The 26,898-nt window shown below is 44.2% G+C and overlaps 1 protein-coding gene and 1 long non-coding RNA gene across 5 annotated transcripts in view; one reads left to right on the top strand and one right to left on the bottom strand.

Moving 5' to 3' along the window:
• Positions 1-4,595: 4,595 nt before the first annotated feature.
• Positions 4,596-26,898, top strand: part of LOC133158144 (homeobox protein Meis1) — a 53,782-nt gene continuing 31,479 nt past the window's right edge. Inside the window, exons 1-7 of one of the 3 annotated variants that reach the window (XM_061285100.1) lie at positions 4,596-5,285; positions 6,179-6,399; positions 7,022-7,163; positions 7,289-7,339; positions 7,427-7,477; positions 9,181-9,327; positions 16,976-17,087. In XM_061285100.1, the coding sequence (XP_061141084.1) occupies positions 5,274-5,285; positions 6,179-6,399; positions 7,022-7,163; positions 7,289-7,339; positions 7,427-7,477; positions 9,181-9,327; positions 16,976-17,087 (736 nt within the window). In that variant the 5' untranslated portion in view covers positions 4,596-5,273. The remainder of the gene's footprint in view (positions 5,286-6,178; positions 6,400-7,021; positions 7,164-7,288; positions 7,340-7,426; positions 7,478-9,180; positions 9,328-16,975; positions 17,088-26,898) is intronic. The other 2 variants (XM_061285097.1, XM_061285099.1) reach the window with 2 other exon arrangements.
• On the bottom strand, positions 22,787-26,584 carry LOC133158145 (uncharacterized). Of its 2 annotated transcripts, none has more exons than XR_009715150.1 (4): positions 25,649-26,584; positions 25,402-25,545; positions 23,235-23,933; positions 22,787-23,132 (listed from the first exon to the last, which is right to left on the bottom strand). It is a non-coding gene; the product is annotated as an uncharacterized LOC133158145 (long non-coding RNA). The 2 variants fall into 2 exon arrangements; XR_009715149.1 differs by having other exon boundaries at positions 25,719-26,583.

A 26,898-nucleotide genomic window follows, 5' to 3' on the forward strand; every position in this document is an offset into this window, starting at 1 on the left:
AAGTAGTCCAATTTGATTGCAATATCGTTATTTTTTCCTCATCTTGTCTCCCAAAGATCTTCTATTGGTGAACTCAAATGGACTTTTTTTTTTTAAAGTCCTCCAGGCTTTTGCCACTCACACCCGTCGCCATGAAAAGATGAATCTTCACACCTCCCGCCGCTTCCTCCCCCTCTTCTTGACTCACCCTCTCTCCTCACGTCCTTCCTCACTTTCCTTTCTCACATCTCTCCATCGCTCCCTCCCTATGAGGTGCTGATCAATTCACAGCCTCCCTGCGAGGTGTGACCACCCCTCACCCGTGCACCTCGTCTATCCTCACCCTCAACACTTTTTGGGGAGGGGGGGTGGGGGACAAGAGATGATCTTCGTGTGAGTCCATTAGCACACCTGAAATAAAAGCTGCAGCATGGCAAATGTTCAACGGGGGTGGGAGGGAGATGGGTGAGGTCGATTCAGCAGTCTGCTATGACCCGATCGGTCTTTGCCACAATGTGAGAATGGATTTTATTGTGATACCCAAAAGGACTGGCGCAACCCGGCTTCCAATGATACCACTGAGAACATACATTTAACACGCGCAATGCTTTACGATTTATTGAAAATATGTTACGATTCACTCCATTTACGATGCGATATGATACGGGGTAATTTGTTCCGATGACGATTCATTCGAGTATATGTTCCAAAGTGAAACAATTCACTCCAAATAGATTACAGTGCCTTATTTGAAATACGTGACAGCATTGTTCAACCCAATTAAGAATCGCATTGGTAAGATGTGTCACGATGCTGTTCAGAAGTGCAAAAACAGCTTGCTCTTAATGTTGTCTCATCGCAAATAACACCTCACGTATTTAACACCAAGGAAGGGGAAAAAAAAGTTCACACCATGCCGACTACCTGTTTTAGTTCGTCTGTAATCTATAAATCAAAAGTGCGCGTGTGTAGCAAAGCAGATGTGAATCCCTTCAAGGTGTGTGCGTAGGTGTGATGCACTGCTGTCTTTGCACTCCTTTATCATCAATGACGCCACACCTCGCGACGACTTTGACGGCTTGCGTGTGCAATTTGCAATTAATTAGGAATTAGGAAGTCAGAAATGAAAGCATAATAACTGAATGCCTCACAATTTTATTTATTTTATTTTTTTTCCTCGCCATGCCAGATTAGCAAGTTAACTTCGTGGAGACGCCTGACATTTGAAATGAAAAGACAAACACACACAAGGTGCTCCGTTAAGACTTTTTTTTATTTGTACTAAAGATCAGAGGACAAACAAAGTTTATTGACATGAGCCAGGCACGTCATTATGGACATCTGCACCCTGTAAAAATATCCAATACAGAAATGACGCCTTTATTGTTCACTATCCAATGACAAGGTTTTACTAGTCTAGTCCAATGTGATATTAAATTCTGTATATTATGTTTTATTTCCTCATGAGTCAGGTTAAGCATCTTTGATTCCCTCAAAAGCCATCATCTAAATGTAAGTTATTATTATTATTATTATTATCATTATTATTATCATTATTGCTGGCCTTTAATTACTGTTGGTGACTAAATATTTAGGGACAGCTTTCAGTTTGACGCAGGGCAATTTTACACTCATTATGTTTTTATTGAATCACAACATTATACATATAAGGAGAAAAGAAACTCTGTAAATGATCCTTTTCCACATCTACTTTTTATTTTTGATATACATCAGTGTCCTGTCTATCTTTTTAATCAATACAACTATTAAGACTGAGCGTTGCATGTTTGACTGTTCCGGGAGTACCTAATATTGTGGTTGTGTGGGCCAGACGATATTTACAGTGGGATTGTTTGTTTGCGTTGTGCCTGTCATTCCCAATTTGTGCGCTAGGAGGCGCACACGATTAAGCCTTCGTGTGTATGAGAAGCGAAAGGAGACTCGCACTCAACCCTTCAAAAGGAAGCCAACCAGGCGTTATTAAAATGCAACTGTAATTATTTAAAACACAACATTGAAATGGTGGGATCACTGTCATTAAACCAAACGTAATACTTCTATTATTATTTTTCACCTAAAAACTCACATTATGTAAAATTAAAAGGTTGATCAATGGAAGTCGATTAAAAACAAAACACTACGTTGAAAAAAAAAAAAAAGCGAAATTATACATTGACATTTAGTTAACCGGCATTTTGACTTGATGTATCCTATTTTGGCTTGATTTAACTTCGTCTCTCAATATAGAACAAACCGAACATGAGATGGAAAAGTCAATATTTCGTTCATTTTATTTTACTTAATTTAATACTGAGCTAAATGCTGACAAGTTTTTGAGGGTCCGGCTGCATGTTTGCAGATCACAAAGCGTTTCTCCGTCAGGCGACCATGCAAACATCTTTGAAAGTCATTTACTTTGATTATTGTACAAATAAAACAACCTCCCCTAAGAAAATAAAAAAAATAAAAAATAAATCACACCTTAGTGACTTTTTGTCTGTCCAACTGATTTGCTGTCATATCGAAGCCCCCCTAAACGAGGCTGGAGAAAGTGGGGCTTGGCGTTTATATAGACGCTAATTGAAGCCATCTAATGACTTTAAAATGCCTCTGGCGTTACTTAACTGAATGACCAGCTCCTCATAGAACCCCCTTTTGTGCCAAAATTTCCCTACAAACACACTCAAAGTACATCTCAACAAGTTAGATATACTTAATATTCTTTAGAAAAATCCCAAATATTAATCATACTCACCAATTTCCAACTAAAGTGGATGTGCGTAAAAGTCCGTGCGTCCTGTTCGGCTCCGAGGAGCGGACTGAAGGAAGGTAAAGAAGGAGCCCTCGCACGCCTCTTCCCCGCGTCTCGTCGCCCCCAGCCCGGCCTTCTCACAGCCGTAGTCCCCGCTGAATGCGATGGACGACTTCCAGCCACCACAGAAACCGTCTGGAACTTACGCACCCGCCCCCACATTAATATTAGCATAATTATCAAGATCAATAAATACATATATCGTCTAAGACTTGCGGTGACGTCATGCAGTGCACTATTTTAAAGTCCATATGGTTTGGTATGCAGGAATGACATTTATTGAACTTTGCACTTCATACTCGTACAATATAAATGATGCATGATACTGGCAAATATGACGTCACTAACTAGTCATCACAGGTATTGCGATTTGCACACTTCATTACCTGAACATTTACTAATTTATATAGAGTATATTAATGCATTTGACGGCAATTGTGATCACTAGTCAAAGTCCTATCTTGGTACCGAAATCACTTATTGCATTTTACCACTTTATATTAATTATATACTGGAATATTTGCTGACGACACTAGTGGAATTTACATGCAGAAATCACATGTATTTGACTAAATACATGTACTGTACCCAAAAATATGACGTCACTGTAGCCTTATCACAAAATTTCACCTGCATAAATACAAAGGAAATATTGGCGTCATTGGTTGCTGCTATATTTGGCATTTATTTTATTTTGCGTGATTTCCAATTTATATTGAATATCATCATAAATAGAACTATTTGTATAAAAATCACATGTATTCCACGGCTTAAAACACGAGGAATTGTGATGACGTCACTTTTAAGTCCTCGATTTTGCATCATAACATGGACTTGTGTGCTGTCGTGTTTCCACATGAGAATAACTTAATTCTTGCTGCAAGAAAATGTGCAGTGCAACTTAGTGATCGAGTATTCTAGAATCATTTAAAGACACGAGACAAAGAAGTATTTGTGTTAATGTACCAAGTTTAAAATTAAATGACATTATGCATGCCATTTAATTGAAGGAGTTGCGTTTAAAGCATGAATTTTCCAGGCACCGTTTTTTTAAGTGATGCATTTATTGTTATTAACCTTTTCCCCAATCAAACTGACCATAAAGAAGCGCCACAATGTTGTAAATAAACTGAAAGTGTGGCCTGACAATAATGATGATCATGTGCTTGCTTTTGCACCTTTTCGCCAATGTGGCCTCGGACCAATCAATCAATTATTCCGGGATCGATCGATGGAGACGGCCAATCAGAACACCTCCCTCCAACAGCCCCCTTCATGAGCCCACTGCCATTGGCCAGAGCGCCGGCCGACTGGACTGACCCATTCGGCTCACTGGCAGGGGTAGAGATGATGGAGACACTTGGCAAACTACTTCTCACTTGTGATTTAACATCAAATTAAGACAACTCGGCCATCTAGCCACACTCCATGTACTCCTTCATTATTGGTACACGCCGCGAAACCTGACACGGAAACGCGAAAGAAAAAAAAGGATGCGAGTCACCGAAACAGACTGGACCAGTTAGGTGGCAAGAATGTCACTTTTGCATCGGTTATAAAACAAATAATTTACAACAATAGAGTAATATTTCGTGTTATTTGGCAGCGTTGACTTTCAGCGATTGATTCGGCGTCTTTTGCGATAACATATAAGGCGAGGTTCTGGTAGTTTGGAACCTAAACGAGCTCACTGCGGAGCAAGTAAAATGGCGAGTTTTTTCAATGGACTCTGGCTTTTCACGCACCCCCTCCATTCTTCAAGTACGCGTGCGTCACTTGCAGCGGTCAGTCGCGACCTGTTTATGGCCAGCACTACTTCCGGGTTCGAGCACACTCGTCCTCTTATCTCCATATATACACGCCACACGGCTCCTTTAAGAAAAGCCCCGAGCCATAATGATGAGCCCTCCTCCTCTTCCCCCACCTTCTCCTCCTCCTTCTCCTCTTGAGCTCTTCCACACGTCTTTGCATAAGTAATTCAAGCCGCGGGAGAGCGGGCAGCCAGCAGCCGCCGAACCCAGGGAGATACGCTTCATTCCCGGCTGCGAGTAGGAGCGCCGAGCCGGTGTTCATTCCAGCGGACCAAAACTAGGGGAGGAATCCGCGCAAGCAACGCCGGACACCCGGGGGAGCCGACAAACGAGCCATGAGAACCACCGGGTGTCTTCCAAGGCTTTGAATTTATTTTTTTATTTTTGGGGGTGGGGGGGACTCGGAGCGAGAAGGAGAGCCGAGGATCGACTCTCCCCGGCCGGGTTCAACTTGGCAGGCACCGTGGTGACTGGCTGGAGGGGGGAAAAAGCCCCAAAACAACAAACTCAAAGGATTTTCTCTGCAGTTTTTTTTTTTATGTTTTCTCTTTGTAAATGTAACCCCCCTCCTGGCAATTTTTGTTTGGATTTGCTAATTTGCCGTGCAAGGCTGGCTTCCGAGCGGATTTAAGTGGGATTCGAATCACGAACTGCGGGCAGTGAAGAGGCTTATGGCTCAAAGGGTACGTACGACCAAAGCAAGCAACCAAACACGCGTGGACTTGAGGAAAAAAGTTACTTTTGGTGTCCTTTTTTTTTTTTGCACCCACATTACGCACGGACAAGCTGGTTTTGTATTGCACCGAGCCTTCCACTCGCACACATCTACACACACTTCTTTCGTGGACGTGTTTTCGCAGATGACTTGTGACAGCACTGCGTGGATTTTCTGGGTGACAAATTTCAAACATTTGTCTCGTGACTTGAGATACCCCCCCTCCCCAAACCCAAACACGCATTTTCTCCCTGTTAATAAAATTCCTCTCATAAAAAGTCATATCGACGACAAATATGATTTGCACATTGCGCGCAAAAAAAATCTGTCACGCTGACTTGTTTTTACATCTCATCGCCCGGAGACTTGCTGCCGTTGTTTATAAATAACTTCTCAATCCACATCGGAAGACTTCACAGCAAAGCAGCACGTTGTTTAACGCAAAGATCGTTTTGCGTCAAAAAATAATCAGTGACTAGGGTGTTTACTTATTGCGCAATTTTAAGATTTGAAGCCTTAGAGAAAACGATATGCTTATTTAATTGTAATAATTCAACGAGTCCCTTTTTACGTTGCTCCAAACTACGTATGACAAAGTTGAAATTTAGGATTAATCCACTGCATTTTTTTTTTTAATCACTCCTAAACGCAACAGTCATTTTGTTTAAATCACTTGACGTGTCAGCCGCTTCGGCTTTCTACTTTTCTTGCTTTAAAATGCTCAAAAAGTTGTCTTAATTTGCACCATCCATCCAGTTTAAATTGAGGTTAAAACACTGAATAATAATTGCATTTTGTGAGTATAATAGTGCGGGTCTCGCGGGTGTAACCAGTGCACGTGTGTGTGTCGTTCCGGTGCAGTACGAAGACTTGGCCCACTACGGGATGGACGGGGTGGGAATCCCGACCACCATGTACGGAGACCCGCACGGCGCGCGCTCCATGCAGGCCGTGCACCTCAACCACGGGCCCCAGCTGCACTCGCACCAGTACCCCCACACGGCGCACACCAACACCATGCCCCCCAGCATGGGCTCGTCGGTCAACGACGCGCTCAAGAGGGACAAGGACGCCATATACGGGTACGATGTGGGGAGGGGGGGGGGCTTCCGATAGTTTCAGCGAGGTGCTCGGCTCGCTTTCCCCGGGGACAGCGAGTGCTTGCCAGGCTAGACTGGCTGAGACCAAGGTCGATCTCCGTGCATATTTTTGTAAACTCAACTGACTACGTTATTATTTTTTTCTCAATATACACTTTTACGTGTTGTCATAAAAGTTAATTGCATTCTTAACTGTGGGAGTTAGCTAATAATTTTAGGCTTTTAAGCAAGTGGAAATAATGAGTCTCTATTAGTAATTTAATTAATCGTAGCTCATTAAAAATGAAATATGCGTCACGTTCAGACTGGTGCTGCATCTTCATTCAGGTTTGATGGCTTTTTACAATTTGCATAAAATGTATTTTTCTTACATAAAGTTATACAGTACAGACTGTACGTGCCCACAACGTGCAGAATTGTGTTGCACTATGCATGCATCCCTGCAGGGAGGCTCCCCACGGGCAAATCCCTGCAAAACTAAAACAATATATTTAAAAAAAAAAAAAGAAGCATGGCCAAATGCAGCCTGCAGTCGTCTTGACCCAGCGTTGACATTTGCCGCCGTCTGCTTATACTCTGTAAATGTGTGTGTGTTGCCATGTAGGCACCCCCTCTTCCCGCTGCTTGCACTGATTTTCGAGAAATGTGAATTAGCGACGTGCACCCCCAGAGAGCCCGGTGTGGCGGGAGGGGACGTGTGCTCGTCCGAGTCCTTCAACGAGGACATCGCCGTGTTTGCCAAACAGGTCAGCGAGCAGCCCACAAAAAAAAAAAAAAAATCAACTTTGACAAAAATTAATGGAGGGACTGAATGGCAATGTTGGTGTGTGACTGCTTTGACATGATTATCACATGGTTCCTTGGTTTTTAGATTCGTGCAGAAAAACCTTTATTTTCATCAAATCCAGAATTGGATAATCTGGTAAGTCACTGAAACATTTGTGAGCTGTGCATGTCATTGAAGAAAAAAAAAAAAGCTTGATTTGTGTCATTTTTCCCTTTGTAACAGATGATTCAAGCCATTCAGGTGTTACGGTTTCATCTGCTGGAGCTGGAAAAGGTAAGAAAAAAAAAATGGATAACATCTCTTGTTCCTAATTTGCATAAATATATATTTGCTCGTCGCTTATAATTAGCGTTCAAATCAATCACGCCGCGTTTTGCTTTTCAACTTGATCCTCCCCGCGCATGTTAATCAGTGTTGCCAGACCAGTTCTGACCCATTTCTGTTTGTGCTTTGACTTAGTCGTTATTGTGAGGAGAACATGGAAGGGAGGGGGGGGTTATCCAAAAGTGCACGAAATGCGAGCGTCACGCAGAGGTGGCTGCTGGTGGGATTTTTAACACGCGTGTTGAGTGCGTCGTGGCCCGTGTGAGCCCTCGTGTCACTGCCAATTTTCAGGGATATCTCCATCCTGGAGGGGGGGGGGGCAGGGGGAGGTAGAAGTATAGTCATCGTGAAACCGACCGCCCTGGCCGCCTCATTAGGTCCACCTGCATGCATCAAAGAGCCCAGAAACAGAACATTCTTGCACATTAGACCCACTTTGTAAAGTTGGATTTTTCTTGTGTGTGTGCCTAATTATTTGACCAGTGATTGGTACCATTTCAAAGAATTAGAAAGTGTTGGTTGAGTGTAATCTTTGTCTGTTGTGTTAGAAAGTTTGTTTGCATAATTGCTTGTGGCTTGTTTTATGGGGTGTGTGTGTGTGGTTTGGAGGGCTGTTCCTAATAATTTGGCTGGCACACTTTGGGAAGTTTTTGCGCCACGGATTTTGACCGGTGATCGGTTCGGTTGTTCTGAAATTTGAAAGCATTTGTGCCGGAGATAATCCACTCTCCATTTTGCGTGATATACATTTTTATGAAGTGATTTTACGCAGCTCCGTTGTTTTTTTTTTATTGTGTGGTGGGTCAGGGCTGTTCCTAATATTTTGGCTTAGAGGAGGAAGGTAAAATGTTGATGTTTTTGTTTTTGTGGTCATTATTTTGACTGGTTATTGTGTAAGATGAGTTTTTCGTGAGTATTGTTTTATTGTTTGAGAGCTGTTCCTGATAATTTGGTTGAGACTCTTTGAAAACTTTTTTTTTTTTTTTAAATAACTCAAGACATGCCACATACTTAATATTTTGGATTTTGACCAGTGATTGTTACTGGTTTTTCTTTTTTTGGGGGGGGGATAAAATCTCTGTTTTTGTGTTGTAATATTTTGTTCAGGCGCCATTTCCTTTATTTTGCTTTGTGGTGCAGAAGGGCTGCTTCTAATGTTTTTGTTTGATTCCTTGATTTTTTATAGACAGAGTGCAAGTGTACCTAATATTTCGACCTGTGATTGGTACTATTTTATTTTTCTAAAGTTTGCTTGAATATATTCCGCTGTCCTTCTGACTTGCGTTATTTTTTTTCCAAGTCATTTCATCTAACTTGTTCTCTAGAGTGAGTCAGAATATTCATATTTTTTTAGATATGCAATAATATAATGTGCCTAATCGTTTGAGCAGGGGTTGCAATTATTTTTATGCATTAATAAAAACTTGTTTCAACGATCTACATTAATTTTCTGTTAGATTACTTTTTACGAGTGATTTATTGCAGATGGCGTGCGGCAGGGCTGTTCCTAATATTTTAATATTAAAAAATGTTCCTCGAATATTAACTGCGCTCCTTTTTTGGGTCAGATTGAATTTTGCAAGTGTTTTTTTTTCTTTTTTTCTTCTTTCCACGTAAGAGTGCATCTGATTGCTGTTTGGTTGTTCGTGCAGGTGCACGAGCTGTGCGACAACTTCTGCCACCGCTACATCAGCTGCTTGAAGGGCAAGATGCCCATTGACCTGGTCATAGACGACCGCGAGGGGGGCTCCAAGTCAGACAGCGAGGAGATCACCCGTTCCTCCGTGGCTCTCGACCAGGTACACACACACGCCCCCCCGCCCCCCATTTCCTCCAATCATCCCCTCCATCGGAATGAGACCTTTTCTGCATAAATGCTCCCATTGGCTCATTAAGACTTGACCCGCTTTCCCGTCCATTTGAATTTACGGGGCCCTTTCCCAGCCTCCACCCCTCCTCGTGCTGGCCTCGCTCGAGCCCAGCAGAGCGCATCGGCGGCGGGGTGCGAGGCCGAGGTGCTCCCCGGTGTCGCTTCTGCTCGGTCTCTCCACTTTTTTCCTTCCTCCTCCTCCTCCTCCTCCTCCTCCTCGACCGTGTGCACGCTTCATTAAGTGTCTTGTCAGTGTTTCTCCTCAGACATGAGTGCACATTGCTTATCGAGAGACCAAAACCACTTCCCCCACACTCCCACCACATCACAGCCCCTTTTATTTGCCTTTCGCAGTAATAAGTGGCAAATAAAGGTGAAATGAGCAGAGGTGGGAAAATGAGTGCGTAATTGCTTGATGTACTGTAGTATTGGTGTGTTGGGCGTGTGCTCTTAAGGGGTGTGGCCTAATCAACTGTAGTGCTAGTTTTGATGTGAGCGTCTGGGTATGAGTAGTGGCCTACAGCAGCTCTTTGTGAGTGTTTTCATTTTTTGTTCACTTATTGGCGGACATTGTGTTGCTACTATGTTGCTACTCCAGGGACCACTGTGTGTGTCCTCATACTGATCCATACAGTGGCTTTTGAAATATCGCAAGATCCCAGTAAAATTCAGCATTTGTGCACAACGTAAAGACGGTTGCAAGTCAATGAGATTAAAGGCGACATAAAAAAGTCACCAAGCTAAATAATTTAAATCCGCGCGGCGTCCATATGGGTGAGTGGCTGGGAGAGGCTGGATGGCAGGGCTGAGAGTGAAGACTTAGAGAAGGGAGGGAGGGAGGGAGGAATAGACGGAGGGGTATTCTTAGTGTGTGTGTATTATTAGGGAAATGAAGATCAACCGGCAAAGATAACACAGCGCCTTTTTAATCCAGAAAGAGAATGAAATAACACACTAAGTGTCTCTTTGAGGGCTTCCGTGTATCCTCTCGAGGATTTCTTTTTTTTTTTTTTGTCCAAAGTGGCTTTTTTTTTTCTTTAGATGGAGCAGATCAGCCAAGACGAATCCGCCTGTTGTGGCTCGGGTCAGATTGACCCATTATTATTATTATTTTTTGACAGTGCACCTTGTAATGAGTTCATTTGACCTTTTTCCGACAATGTTTACAGCCCAGTCCTTTCTGATCATCAAAACAGTCCCTGGGTCAGATTGACCCAGGGATGTTATTACTGTTCCAGAGAAATAGATTAACAGCAGAGTGAAAGACTCCTCACGTTTGAATGGTGAGGAGGTGACCAAGCCTCCTGTTCAGTTTGTTCCTTTAGTGTGCCAAAAATTTCATAACCCACCATGATAAACCTTTGTGGCAATATAATAGTTTGAGTGTAACTTCAACAACCAGTTGTATAGATTATGAAATTAGCCAGGGTCAATTTGACCCACGATGTAATAAGAGCATTAACGCACTTCAAGTTGATTCTGCCTCTGACTATTGATGGAATAACAAATAAGAATACAATATAAAAACCTTTTGACATCATGCACATGCCTACTTGCAAAGTTCTATTCATTTTTATTTTATTCTTTTACATTTTGTGGTCTATTTTTGCGTGACGTCTTATCCGCACTGGTGACATCCTTAACGAATTGGCCCTGTGTGGGTGCACGCATTATCTTGCCCCCCCCCCCCCTCCCCTTCCACATATGTATTTTTAATATATGCCCCCGGGCATAAAGTTGAAGAGCAAGAGCAAATTTGCACAAAAGCAGCAATGTTAACAAGAAGGCACATTTATTCATAAAGCAATTTATTCCGGTGCGAGGCGAGTGTTGCAGAGAAAAGAAAATGTCAGGGAGAGAGAAAAAAGACTTTGAATTTATTCAACTTTTTTTTTTTTTTTTTTACAAGGCTTGACAGTGTTTGGGAATTATGCGACTGCCTTGCATGTGTCACGCCGCTAATATTCGGAATATTTAAGCCGTGTTGTTCTTAGCCTGCCTGAGCAGGCCGGCGTGCAGAGGTGAAAAAGTCACGAGGCTGGTGAATGCGACCAAGCCAGTTTGCTGCGTGTGTGTGTGGCGTGTGCGTGTGTGTGTGTGTTGGGACTGGCCTGATAAATGCAGCACCCCCTCAGGTCCTGTGTTGAGTGGAGCGACTGGTTAGCACCGGTTGGACCGAGTTAACCGTTTCCCCGCTGCTGTTCTTTCTGCCCCTCCGAGAGATTCCCAACACATTGCCGACCACTTCCATATTCTCGCTAATCCGCAGCAGGGACTTGAAAATGCTTGAATTGGAATGCTCCAGCATTTAAAAGCGCTTAAATGTGTGTGATTTTGAAAGTACTGTGTAATTCTTATTCATCAACCTGCTTTTTCAAAATTGTCAAAATACGTTCAGATAATCACTTTGCAGGTTGAAAAGTCACCTTAAAAGTGTGTGAACCCTGACCTAAAAGCACATCACCCACATTTGGATGCAGAAAGTTGCCACCATTGCCCTTAATTGGACATCCAAGGGTGAAGGGGAGGGAGGGTGGCTTGGCGGAAGAGGCTAACGAAGTGTGAGAGAGGCCAATGACGCTAAGAACTGTCTGGAGAGCCTCTCCACTTCATCAAGTGGGGCTGAAAATAATTGGAACTTCCCTTTCAAAATATCCCCCCCGTCTGACAAAGTCGATACGCCCCAATTCATTCAGCAGGTGTTTTGATTCCGCCCATATATTTTTGTTGAATTTAATCCCACCTAGCCCTACTTTGAGGATGTGGTTTGAGTCCCAGGTTAGGTATTAGCTTAGCGCAAGGACTGCCAAATGCTTTTATTGGTGTCCATTTCAAGTCATGGAGACCTTATCAAAATAGACCCCTGGTATGTAAAGTGCCACAAAATGAGTTTGATTTAAGTTATTTAGTTTAGTTTTAAATTTGAACATTGGGGTGAGTGAGGGTAGGGTCACTTGAGCACCTCTGCGGGGATGCCGCAGAGAATGGCTAACGGGCTATCGTCGGTAACGAGCGACTACGCAGTTATGCAACCCGTCTTTCCAGGTCAGCAGTGTTGGTTTAGGTAACGCCGCTGGTCAATGGGTGACACTCCCTCCCCCTCGCTGAGTCAGGCGGGGAGGGGAGGTGCGTCACCCACCATTTTCCTAATCGGGTCGCCCCGCTATTGCTAATCTATTAGCTGGAATCACATGCGGGCTTCTTTTTGTGCGTCTCAAACGGCTCCTCTCAAAGCAAACTTCTGAGTCGCGCTCAAAGGGGGTATAGAGAGGGGGGGCGGAGGTGGGGGTTGTCGGTAATGGCGGCTTTTGTGGCGGCATAAAGGGGTGGTTTGACCCCCCCCCCTATCCTCGCCCTCCCCCTGTCTTTCGGGGCGGTGGATTCAACAAGTGGCACAAAAGAGGGGCAACCACGTGACTTGTGTCCGTCTTAGCCTGCCGGAATAGCAAGTAGGTGCATTCAAAGGAGGGGGTTCTCATCGTCAATCCCCCCCCCCCACCCCCTCCTAAAAAATGCAAAAGTCCATTTTGTAGCCCCAAAGTTATGACGGCTGACGTGCGGCCATGTTTGAATTCCGAGCAAACAATAACGTGGCTTATGTGTACTTAGCTAATGGAAAGAGTCCCCCCCCACCCTCAACCTAACCCCCTGCCGGCCTCCCACAATGGCCACCGTGGCCATCGTGCTAAGCTAATGGAGGAATGACTAGCACATATTTTTCCACTCCAATTATACAGTATTTAATACAATTTGTGTTTTTCCCCCTTTCTAATGAAAATGGGACGAGGCTCACCTTGTTTTCATACAGCCGCAAAGCATTCTGGGGGATGGAGTTGCATGTGTGTCATTTGCCCTTTAAGAATCAATGTGTGTGTGGTAGTAGTGTGTACGTGTGCATGTGTATGATGCAGAGGGGGATTATGTATATTTACGCCTGTGCCTCTTTAAGTATGCACATATTATTCCTGCGCCCTGGTCGCCTGTAAAAAAGCGGAACAGCTCAAAAAAAGATTTCAGCACCTCGGCCTTAGCCGTTATTATTAATATTATTATTACTGCAAATCAATCAGCGAGGTGACATTTCTTCTTGCATGAGCGCTTGCTTGCTTGTATGCATGAAGAACTCCCCCCCCCCCCCCACACACACACACACATTCGCACGCACACCGGGAATGAGAGCGCACTGGATCGGAATGCCGAATCACAATTTGCAGCGAGAGGAATCTTTTCATGGCGAATTAGGGAAGAAAAACGATGATAAAAAGTATGTGTGTGTGTGTGTGTGTGTGGGGGGGGGGGGTTGCTTAACTCAGGGTGGGGAGTTGCCTGCGTGCCTCTGTGCGCTTCCCTGGGCGGCAGATTTAAGAAGTTTAGCAAAAAGCGAGGCAGAACAGAAGCAGGGAAATTGAATTTACTTGACAATTAAGCGTTGGAATACAACCTAGTGCACACGCAGCAGAGTGAGCGAGCGAGAGGGAGGGATGGATGGATGGAGGGATTTGGGGAATATGCAGAGGGAGGAGGAATGGCGGCTCATTAGGAGAACACAGAATAAATCAAGTGTGTCGCTTTGTGTGCAGTCGGCCCGTCGCATTTTTTTCTTCTCAGCGGATCTTAGGGCTGCTCAAACTTTCAAATGCTTCACCTTTTGCTGTGCTAAACAGGAAAAGAATTCCAGTGTGTTGGCTTTCAGTTAAAGATAGCGCAGCACACTTTTTTTTTTCATTATAATTTCTTTTTTCATTTTAACATTTCATTTTCTTAATTATTATTTCAATTTTTTATTTATAAATAAACTAGACTTGAATTTTGATATATATATATTTTATGTGGCCTAAGACCACACTGAGCGGCTCCTTAATAAAAAAAAAAAAGGGTATTTTTGGGGGAAAATATAAAAAATATTGAAGAAATACACAAATGCGAAACTGCGTATATGCAGAGTGCGACTGTAGGTTAAAGTTGTAATTTCACCAATCGCCACTAGATGGCAGATATTGCACTGCAACTGTCTTATGTCTTTAAATTGTCTGTTTTTTATGCAAGATAGCAAAAAAGGTCATTTTATTATTTCGATCTTCATTCCTGATGTAGCCTATACGTGTGTGCACAGGGCGTGTACGTGTGTGTATGCGCACTTTGCGGTCAAGGTGTTGTGTGCTTTTGTTAAATAACGAGGAGTGTGTATATACGTGCATGTGTACCAAGCTAGAAGAAAAGGAAAAAAAGTCTGTTGTGATGTATTTGCCCATGGGTGTGTGAGCGTCTGCTGTGTGCGTATTGGCATGCGTGTGTGTGATCTCAGCAATTAATTGCGCGTCAGATCAGCGCTCGCATCTAAGGGCGGCTTGTGTGAGTATAAATAAACTCCGCCTCTTCCACCCCCCCCCGTCCCCGCGGAGATGCCATCCGGCCCCCCCCACTTCCCATGGGGCCTCGGCGGCCACCTCCCAGCAGGCACTGCGCTCTTTTGTTCAATTACAGCTAATGCCCAACTTTGCCTCCCCACCCTCCATCCACCGTGTTCTAATTATATTTTCAAATTAAAACACAAAGAACTTGCACGCACTGGCGTACGCGATTAGCACGTCTGCCTCACAGGCCCGAGGTTCAGGTTTGAAGCGTTGGTACTTTTCCAAAAAACACTTCTTGTGAAGACTGTACTCCTGGAATATTGTCCTTTTGTTCCCCGTCTTGAACACTCACCAACTGTCTCCAGTTGTGCAGCATAAAAGGATGCAGATTGAAACCAGTTGATGGGGTTTTTTTTTTGGGGTACATCTCCTCTACCAACTTTTTTGTCCGACACCAGATCTTCCATCACTCAATTTGCCATGTTTGGGCTGACTCTTACAGGTGTTGTTGACTGCACAGAACTTTGCGTGCGTGCGAGTGATGCCGTGATGGTTCTCGTTTTGAAGTTTCGTCGTTCCTTTCAGAAGCGAAATAACATCTGGTTCGGTTGCAGTGTGAGGCAGTCGCATCGGAGGAGGCATGTGTGTGTGTGTGTGTGTGCGTGCACAGATCCACATTTGTAGTGTGTGTGTGTGTGTGTGTCTGAAAATAACACTGTCAATGAGAGGTTCCCCCGAGTTCAGTCAACCTTTGGCAGCATATGCATCAAACTTTCGCTTCAGTTTTGTCCCAAATAGTTCTGGTTCTGTTTGAGGAGGACTTCCTCGCTTCTGGTCTGGCTCTGAGGGGTACATTTATACCACAGAAACCTTTTTCCCTTTTGGGGTTTTTGGACCAAAGACAATAAAAGGATTCATGCAGGCTTGCCGAGACTGGAAACATTATAACGTGGGTTATAGAATGTGACGTATGTAAGTAATGCGACTCCACGGCACGCTTTGGTGAATGTGCACTTGTGTCCTCCTTTTTGTGCTGCATCCGAAACATAAGAGAAGAGCAGTCTCTTCTTTCACATACTAGAGAAGCCGGAAAAGTCTGTGACTACAAAAATGTCAGGGAAAAGAACGGCTGAATTTATTTGGAGCAGAGGCACGTTAACTGGTGGCAAATGTGCTGAGTATGATTGGTTGATTTTGAACACTGGCACATTACAAGAGGGTGTGCACATTTTTGCAACCATATTATCATCTCAATTTCTCTTTTGATGCTTGAATTTGTTTTCCATTGGATGTGTAGGTCAGATTAATGGTGGTTCGTTAGTTTTAATATGTTGTTTTATATGATTTTACGATAAAGGAAAATTATAATGCTATATCTTTTTTCTTTCCTTTATGTTCTATTGTACTATGGAGTTATCATTTTTCTGTTGTTTTTTTTCCTGTATTTTTTAATGTTCGAAGTAAACGTTTCAAAAAAATATATATATTGTTTGTCTACATGTTGCTACACCGTTTGTGTTTTTTTATATTTGAATTGATTTCTTTGTGGATGACATCACTTTCGCTGGTCGCTCGCTGTTGTGCTTGTTGTCATCTGCTAGCAGTTTGACCCAAACGGAGACAGACGTGGATTGCATGCTTCAAAAAGCTGGGAACTCATGCAACATGTTGGCTTGCTGCTTTTTGTTTTTCCCCTTCTTCATCTTTTTCTCAACCAACCCTCATTCCATATGACGGTGTCATGCACACTCGCTTGTGCCTGCATGCCCTTATATGAGCGCTCTACTTGCGCCGTATGCAGAGGAAAAAAAAAAAAAAAAAAGACACAACAGCACTCTAAACAGAGCGGAAACCTCCGCCAAGGCTGAGTGACTATGACACATAGTCTTTTTTGTCGTTTTATTTCAACGTGCTAATTAAATTTCGTGTAAGTCGAACCACCGCGCCTCGTATTTTATTGTGTTGTATGCGTCACGCCGCAAAATAAATAAACGAAGTTACATGTCGGAACAAGACAATTAAGTCTCCTATCGTCTTTGTGCGGAGCCTTGTTTATGTTTTATATTGTGTAAAATGGCCAATTATTTTGAATCGAAATTTAAATGGATATATATACGGAAATGGATGATACAATTATAAAAATGAATGTGTGCTTTGTATCCACATTAACATTGAACACCGAGTAAAGTCTAATACGGTCGTCCATTTTGTGTTCCTCCACAGACGTCTTGGAACCGGGACCATGACGACACGGCGTCCACGCGCTCCGGGGGCACGCCGGGCCCGTCCAGCGGCGGCCACACGTCGCACAGCGGCGACAACAGCAGCGAGCAAGGTAAGGCCGGCCGCTTTGTTGCGCGTGGCGCTCGCCGCGTTACATCAGCCGCATCAAGGTCAGCCGAACGGGCGCCTTGCAGGCTCTTTGCAACAGTTGCCGCTCAGAAAGTTTTGCCGAACCCCAGACGCCTTCTTAAAGCCACGATAGGTTTCTGGTGCTGATGGAATGTCGTCATAAGCACGCGGTTGTGTTTGCAATCAGTTACAAAATGATGATTTCACATCTGTGTCAATGTAGGTAGATAAATTCATATATTATTAAAGATGAGTGTAAGGGTTGGCAAGTGGTAGGCGCTGCCACCAATATGGCTTCCGCTCCAGCGAGTGGACATTTTGTGTGTGTGTGTCACCAACACATCGTTTCATTGTTGTCATTTCCGGTCGCAGGAGAAAAACCTCGTTCCTCCCGTTTGGGCAGTTTTACTTGGCTTCGCTTTAAGGGTGTAAGAATGCGGATGAAATCCGCTTGATCAAAGTGTGAACATAAAGAATCGATAACGCATTTTCTACGTATTAAAAGTGTGTGGAGGGAACAAATAGGACTATCAAGGCTTTTTTGAATTGATTATCACATTGATTATCTGCGAGTAATCAGAAGAATTTGGTATCTTGTAAGCAATTGTCAGACCTCGTGACGAATTTCTTCTTAGTGTTTTGCTGTGTTTTTGTGAACACTTGGCAACCTTGGCAAAGTTGCCATGTCACGATCCAGTGGATACTGGCAGAAAATCCCTCCTGGGTTGTTTGATATCATTTTCTGCTGAGGTGTTCGATATTGATATTGTCAAAGGTCATGATTCATTTATTTGATACATTTTTACAGTTTTACTTTTTAAACAGCAGACTCACGGTCAATATCACCATAAAAATCCTAAAATAATCGGCATAACGTTAAATGGTGACTTACCGCGTGATTCTCAACAATCGGAAGCTAAAACACTTTTACAGGGACATTCGTGACAATTGGGGAAAAAAACCAATTCTGACACTGGGTGTGTTTCACTATACTTTCTAGGTCCCCCTGCTGTGTTATGTTTATGGTCCAACCCTTTCCTTCGTGCTACATACAATAATTATGATGTACAGGAACTTCATAAGCCTGTGGTGGGCCGCTGTCCAAATATTTTTGGCCCTGTGGCGTGTCTTATTTTGAATCCTCTTTCAATTATGGAATTAGTTATAGTCCTATACATCCTTCCACTTTCTAGCTTCTAATCATATACTGGGCTATATTTGCTGCGTTTTCATGCTAAATTCTGCACACTGTTGTGGTTCTGCCGCGTGAGGCGTTCAGGCTCCCTCGTGCGTTACGTCGGTGACTCCAAAGGCTTCACTTTTCGTATTCCTGTCTATTGGTAAACGATTCTCTCGAAACAAAGCAGTGACTAGACAAACAGTACCAAGGCGAGTGCCTGGCATGCAATAACATGATTATTACTTCCTTAATTGGGTTAGAGGCTGTTAACATGTGTCTAGCATTGTGTATTGTCTTCACGGGGTTCATGTTGCATATGCTTTGGAACACACACACACACACGCTGGTGTGTATTACGCACACACACGCGGGGACAAGCACAAGTACCGGAGGCCATGTTGGACGCGTTTCAGTATTTATGTGGGTTAAGAGCGCTCTCCGCCGCGTCATATTTGCCTCTGTCAGTCACTCTGTAATCTCGCTAAGCTGGTTATTTATGTTTGTGGCAACCCCCCCCCCCCCCCCCCCCCTTCACCCCAAACGCTTTCATCCGCCACCTACTCTCCCGTGTCTCGCTTTCATTTCGCCGCCGATTGTTTTCGGCCTCCCACTCGCTCCCCCCCAAACGCCGCCTTTTGTTTCTCATCACCTCGCAACTTTCTCCTCCCTCCTCCGCTTCACATTTGCTTCATATCTCCTCCTTCCTCTTGTTGTTGTTTTGCCTCTTGATTTCTTCTCTTTCTTCCACCCTTCCGCCTCTGATTGAGTTCTCCCTGACCTTTTCCCTCTCCCACCTCCCCCCCACCACCACCATCACCTTCCTCCGGAGGAAGATGTCGGCTCCCAGAGTGCTCCAGGCATTTTCTTTCCTCCCTGAACGCCTCACTGGACACCGGTGGAAACATCCTCTCCGGTGCGAGGATACACGGCTAGGAAGGACAGAAATAAGCTCACGTGCAAACGTGCCTTGGCGCTGTTTGCTCCGCAGTCTCCACCTTGCTGCCATAGCCCTCTTTCTCCCTGACCTCAGTCTCGCTTCTTTCATTTCCAATCGCCAAGACGTAAAGTGTGAATAGGTTAGCTTCCCTTTGGGTGCATTTTGTGTGGTTCCCCTAAAAAGTCCATTCACGGGGCTTCCCGGGCCTTAACAAGGAGGCTTGGCTGCACTCTTGCGTCTTCAGTGTGACACACTCAGCCTCGCACACTCCAGTGTAACGGCGAGCCTCACAGGGAGCTGTTTGCCTTGGCTCTGGCCCGCGCTCTCCTCTCTTACAAATGCTGTGGGTAATTGGTGATACATATCTAATACGGCCAGTCATCGCCTCGCTCCCTGGATGCTTCTGACAGGCGGTGGAGGAGGAGGAGGAGGAGGGAGGGAAGAAGGAAAGCTGTGTGGAGCTCCAAAAAAGAGAGCAAACACTCGGCGGTGTGTTCTTGTGTTTCCCTCTCGCACGCCAAGCAAGAAGGAGCACTTTATTTCATCTGCGGGGCCACGTTTGTGATCTGATTGGAATGATCATGTCGTATGAGTGTAAAAAGAAGTTATGGATGTTGCCTGAATGGAAAAAAATCAAAAGGAACAAGCCGATTTAATCATGTACCGCTCAATGAAAAATACATTTTGGATTATACCTAGCATTTTGCATTGTGTTAGCATTAAGCTAGCAGAGGTTGGCAAGTTATGTGCTTAGGGGCACCGATGGTGGCGGCTAGCTGGGCTAACAGAGAGGGGACTAATTAACACCACCGTCACCGCCATTGCTGCTGCTGTCGACGAGGAGGGGCAAAAAAAAAGAAAAATCTTTAGAGACTCTTTTTTTAATGACATGTGCCGAACATCTTTTTTTTCTTTTTCTGTGCATACCAAATGGAATCCAGTGTGAGCCTAGAAAGAAGTGAGGGGGGTGGGAGGGAAATGGCACTGGTAGGCTTGTGGTCAAGGCATAAACACCCGAGTTGGGAATGCGGTGTGGGAGCCACAAAAAGAAAGAAGAAAAAAAAAGTGGTTCTCCTAATTGCTCACAGCGAGACGGCGGCGGTGCCGTGTGTAAAAAGCCTCGTTAAAACCGAGATTTCATATAAAGTCACATTAGCAGGCTTGCGCTTACTTACGCCTTGCTTTGCTACTTCAAAGTGGGGAAAAACACGCTGCATTGAATGCAGCACGACTGATTTTTCGGGTTATATTTCAATTCAATGTTCTCACTTTATTTTATTCATTGATTTTTTTTAATTTAATCGACTGTTTAATCGGAATTTTACCCTGCCAATTATCTGACTCAGCTTCAGAGAATCCATATCGGTCACAACTGCAACCTCGCATGGAGTCCATCAAAACTTGCCGGCTTTGGCCTCCCATCGATCCGACCGTGCTATTTTAGATCCATACCCTCTGACCTCCGCCAAGGTCAGCCGTGGCCGGATCGAGCTCGCCCAATGGCTTGGCTCAGCGCGGGCTCTCCAAAGCGGCCAATTAATGGGTGCCGTTGTCCAACAGACTGGAAGAGGGAACTGAGAGTGTGTCTCTCGCTCTCGCTCTCCCTCCCCGCGGGCTTCGCTCTCTCCTCGCTTTCGGAATCAAAGCGTGTGGAATTAGCTCCACTTTAACAGGCCATCAGTGTCGAAAGAACACAGGGATCGGTCTTGGTTGGCCGGCACTCAACCGTAGCTTTGGCGCACGTCCATGCTTCCAACGCAAACACGGCTGCATTTATGGAAGTAACAGTCGATTTTCAGACAAAAATAAGCTCTTCATTTGCCTTGGCCTGTGCATTATTACCTCCCTCAAGGAAATTATGTCATCACAGTTATGTCTACGTGAATACAAATTGTTTGTTCTGGTTGTAGTTTTCACAAAAATATCGATGTATTTGCCTCTTTGGTGTCCCGTTGTATTAACAGCCTCTTTAAATATGCGAAGATAGCGCAACAAAGCTATAAAAGTCATCTCGTGCTGTTTGTGGCGGCATAAACGACGTTTGAGGAAGCTAGTAGCGTTGTTTGCGTAGAATTTAGTGCGTGGCAAACTGCGTTTATGGCCTCACCTGGGGAAGGAAAGCGCTTTACAACTACTCTGTCAACGCTGGAAAGCGATAAACGCTATATTGCAACGAGCGCGATAAGATTAGCCACGGTGCAGGAATGTGGGAATGAGGAGCAAGCGGACAATATGTGCAGAGAGTGTACCTAATCGTTTGTCCAGTGTGCATTTTGGGATGTGAAGCGGCTCCGCGATGACTTTTCACATGATGGCGCGGTTGTAAAAGTGAGGTGAAAAAGAGGAAACGGGAGTTAGGTTCTCACATGGAGACTTGGGGATGAGCGCCTAGCTAACCTGACGGACAAAGCGACACGTACGTTTGCGCTGTTGGCATCGGAAGCACTGGAATATGCCGACTTCGAGTTGGGCCGGCCTCTCCATTCCACATTCGTTATGGCTGAGTCACCGAATGATTAGAACCAGCTGTCAGGAGGATGAAGTGCCGTTGGACAGTACGCAAAAGTACGACCACTGTATTTTTAATAATAAACAGAATTGTTTCATTCATACCCATTTGACTGACCAAGTCAGTTTTTTTTTTTTTTTTAACGCTTTCGTTTTTAATATTTCAATATCTGTTTTCGAGGTGGAATTAAACTATGTATATTTTAGACTTGTCATTGAAAATAATCTGCCTTTATTGTTTTATCAACAGTATTTGTTTAAATATTTAAAAAGACATCTTTTATATGCATCTATATTTATATGAATAAATAACAAGTACCGTAATTTTCGGAGTATAAGTCGCACCGGAGTATAAATCGCACCAGCCATAAAATGCCCAAAAAAGTGAAAAAAAACATATATGTATATAAGTCGCTCCTGAGTATAAGTCGCCCCCTCCCCCACCCAAACTATGAAAAAACATGCGACTTATAGTCCAAAAATTACGGTAATCATGCTCATTGTATTTATTGATTTTTTTTTCTTCTAAATCACAAATATGAAATATATAAACATTTCCACTTTTTTTTTTAATACAAAATAAGCCCTTTTAATATCGTACTTTTAATCATTTTTCAAGCCTCACTTTATTTTTCCATTTCTTTTACTGTTTAGTCTCGTATTCCCATTATTTGTAAAGTGGCCAGTCAGCATCTATTCACTTCTCAAGCTGTTGCGTTTGAGTGGAGGGGCTGAATAAAACCCGGACATACTTGATTTACTCCAACGCGGCGATGCTGGAGGAAGTCAAGGGTCGCTGAGTACAAAGCATATCTTTAGCTCCCATGATGTAATTGTAGGGCCCGATAATGATGTCTCGCTCGTTTGTTTACGGGATGCGCGCTACTTTAATTTGAGAGCGCCCAGCCTATATCTAATTGCTGGTGTTTTGCTCAAAGATACCATTTACACACAGCAGATTTGAACGTGTAGCAAAGCCCATTGTGGAACGGGACGCTTCCCAAAAGTGTCACGCGAGAGGGCTCAATTCTTTGACTTCATTTTTCGCCGGGGCCGGCACGGTAATTAACGTGCTTTTTCGGCCAAATGACTGAGTGTGATTCGTTTGATTCTGTAAATATAGATATGACACACGGTTCAAATGCGGTACCATGTACAAGTGAGAAGTGGAGCTTCCATCCGTGGGAACGTCGGAGTGCAATATAGTTGGATGCTACGTATTTTTACATTAGGCCTATCAAAAATCAGTCGATTGAAATGTATTGGATGAAAAATTGAGTCCAACCGAACGGTACTTGAAAGAATGTTTCATTCCGTAACTCTTCATAATATGTCAGTTTCTCCTCTCTTGGAAAGACATCTTGCAGATGATCTTCTTCCTCACCAAACGTAGCCAAGTATGCCTTAAGAGGCGAAATGGAAGTGGAAAAAATGAAACGATACCACGAATTATTAATACATCTATGAAGTTCAGAAAAGAAAAAAACAAAGTGACGTATGCTTACTTCATGCTGTTTATGAGTCAGTCCAGTAAAATATGTAGAATGTTTTTATGTGGAAAAAGTCAAAAGTCGGACGAGCGTTCTGCGGTAGCATACTTTACTCCACCCCCGGCGCCAGTATGGCAAACATTGAGAGACATCCGATGCTGCTATGGAAGACAAAGTCTATGAATCAGACATCCAAAATCAAAAATAAACATTGGACCAAATATTTAAGCACCAAAAGAATTGTTGTTGAGTATCAGTCTATTAGCTTAATGCTAATGCAATTTTTTTCCAGTGTCGGTTTAGTATCATTTCGGTATGGTGACAGCCACCCAGTTTCCGGAACTTTTCAAAAACAATCCAGTCGACCGATGACACAATCTCGACCCCCCCCCCCACAACTGATTGTCTTTTGTCCACATTTGCACTCAATGCCTCTTGCCTCACACACACTTGCTCAAATGTTTATTTAGCCGTTTGATGAAGAGATTAGCGCCATCATCATCCTACACTCTTAAGCCAGTCGAGAGGGGGGTCCATGTTGAGGAAATCCAGGATTTCCTGACACGCGGGGGTCCGGGATGGCAAAACTGCGACGGTAGCGACACACACACCCGTCCTGGTAAAACTTGATGAAGAAATAGGAAGTGGTGGTGCCAGCTGGATTCTGTTGTTGTTTATTATCAGGCCCGTCCGTCACAGTGGTCCGGCGTAGAGCTACAAACAGCAAAGTGCTAAATTTAGCTTCTAAAGAGGATGATGAGGATAAATAGCCTGCTGCCTACCACTGTGCCATATGCTGCTCTCGCCATTGTATTGTCTCACGGATATTTACGCCTCCTCCCTACCCCCGACGCCACCTCATATTTTATGGGACGATTTATTAACATATCATTCAACATTGGGAGCTAGCTTAAACTGGGAATAGTTTGGCTGGCATGAACTATTGTCTAAATTTAGTTCTGGGGTTGTTTAACAGGGTCCAAAGATGATGCTGTTATGGGGTAGTACTTTTGAGAGAACCAGGAGCTTCTTGAAAGTTCTTTCCCTACTAGCAGGATCTTCCAAATTTACCCAATGGTACGATCCAAAGACTCCAAACCCTCAATGGTCCTTGGAAAGGTCTGTTGCGTGTAAACTAAAAGTAGAATTTTCCAAAAGTGGCGATAGTGGTTCCCTTTCATCCACTATCGCTTCCAGCTGCAAGGTAACATCCCCCCCCCCGCCCCCCCATCTGTAATCTCCCGCAATTTACTTGATATTCCCACTTGTAAATGTGAGCCTGCAGTGGAATAGAGATGAGCACTCTCTCTCCTTCTCTCTCTCTCCTTCTCTCTCTGCATTATTCTCTCACATGCTCGCCCTCAAATTGAAATAATTCAATTTATGGACACAGTTCCAGACCTCCCCAGCTAAGACCATTATGCACGGATGCCCCCCCCCCCCTCCATCACCACATCGCCCCTCCCCTCTTTTCCCAACAAAAGAACGGGAGAATTTACCAGCGGGCTCTCCAAAAAGACACCCACGCAAAGCCAATTTCATGCCAGCCCAGAAGACCCGCGAGAGGCGCCATTTTAGCCCCCCCTCCCTCTCCTCCTCACCCGCCACCTCCGTTTCCCCGCAGGATTGTTTTTATCATCCGATGTGGGTCGATAGCGATTTAATTTTATTCTTATGGATTATTTTATCACCTCGCTCCGCCACATAGCGAGGGTTCCCTGCTACGATGTCGCCGGTTTGATCCCCTCAATAATCGCCCGATGTTTTTGACTCACTCAAGACAAACCTGACACTTAAAAGGTGGAAAAATGGCGCTTGCTCTCGTGGGAATTTCGTAGGATTTTCTGCCGAAAGGGCGCAAATGTGATTTTTCCTTTTACTCCTGAAAATAGACGACTTGATTGACCTTTAGTATGACGGTTAAGCCTTGAATCGAACACTTGAGTTAAAGATTTCTTGGTCAATAAAAATAGTTAGCTCCAACCCATTTGCATACATAAATGCACAATAAATAGATGACATTTTTAAATATTTTTGTAAAATTAAACAGTGGCCAATATAGATTTTTTTTCTTAATTGAAAAGCTGAGATGCTTGGCGCTAATGACAAGGGCTGAAGCTTGACCTAAGGCTGACCCTCAACAAACATGGACCACTCCCCCCCAACCCTTCGCCCTCCTCACCTTCCATTACCTCCCCTAAGGCCTAATCCCACTCCCCATGTATGCTCTCTTTGACATGGATAGCAGCTTTCGGGCTTGAAGTGGGAGATAAAGACCTGGGTGAGTTGCGTGTTTAGAGGAAAGCCAGTGCCAGATAACAAATACCTGTAGGGAAACACACAGGAGGGAGGGGGGGGGGGGTCTTAGGGGTCTTGTTTTGTTTGTGTGTTTGCAAAGCAACACGAGGCAGGCCTCATGTGCTACTCACATGAGGACGTAACTTGACCATCTGCTGCTGCTGCGAGTCAGTGAAACTCAAAGAGATAAGAGATGCTCACCTGAGATAACCTCCCGACACAAACACACTCACACATGCACGTGGGGGTCAGACTATTTCAGGAAGTCACCCCGCCACCTCCAGGAAATGACTCCACGGGGCATATCACTCGGTCCACATGCAGGAAGTCGGTCCGTAAAAAGCCAGCTCGCTTCCTGTTCCTATACGAGGTCCAAAACTTTATTCTGACGATGGTCTTGAGAAAATGCCTTAGGTGAGGAGTAACGTTCGTGCTGATCATATGCTGTCTAAAGTTTTAAGATTTTTTGGAAGTTCTTGTAGTTCCTTGAACTATAAAACCCAGGGCTGGAATCTCTGCTCCTAAAGCTCCTAGACTTCTAAGAACCTCTAGTGATTGGATCAATACTGAAAGCTCCTTCCCGTGGGTTCGTGGACCTCTCAAACGCCACCTCAAGTTCTGAAACCGTTGAATTCCCGGCACTTAAACATTCACTTAAGCCCTACAAAGGTTCCTGGACCTCTCAAAAATGATCCCCTTGCTGGGTTTTCCTTCAAATCCAGATAATTTACCTCACAACTAAATTTAGACACTGGCACTGTGGTTGGAATAAACAATAGTCCTCCATAAGATCCTCTTTGTGACTCCATAGTCATTTGACGCCCACACAGGGGTCATATCGCTGGTTCCACACGCAGGAAGTAAGCCCGTAAAAGCCCCGCTCACTTCCTGTTTCTTGACTAGTCCTTATCTGGTACGCATGGGGAGACTTGATAGGACAACAAGCCCCTCCCTCCACCAACCCTCGCCATACGCCGCATCCTGCACCCGTCAAGGACGCGCTGACAGCGAGGAGGAAGTTGAAACGTTATTTTTAATCCGCACGCCGCAGCCCAAATGTAAATGAAACAACAAGTAGGAGGCGGCTTATCAGGTCGGACCTGTTCGCCAAGCCCGCTTCCCACACTGAACCCTTCTATCGCCGTTTACTCGGAATAACCGGGTCCTGGCCAAATTGAAATCATCAAAACCACCAAAGATCACCGTAGAAATAAACCGCAAATAATTCATCGAAGCAGGAAGGGCAAATCTCGACCAAGTCTGGCACGGTTGGAAAGATGAAGCATGAAGATCTATTAGTGAAACGTGCCTTCTCACGTTTAACGTGCTCGCTCTCACAATTGTTTGGCCGCCTTTTAGATGGCTTTTGACACCTCCAAGC

Source organism: Syngnathus typhle, linkage group LG8 (assembly GCF_033458585.1).
Source record: "Syngnathus typhle isolate RoL2023-S1 ecotype Sweden linkage group LG8, RoL_Styp_1.0, whole genome shotgun sequence".
Classification (NCBI taxonomy): Eukaryota; Metazoa; Chordata; class Actinopteri; order Syngnathiformes; family Syngnathidae; genus Syngnathus; species Syngnathus typhle.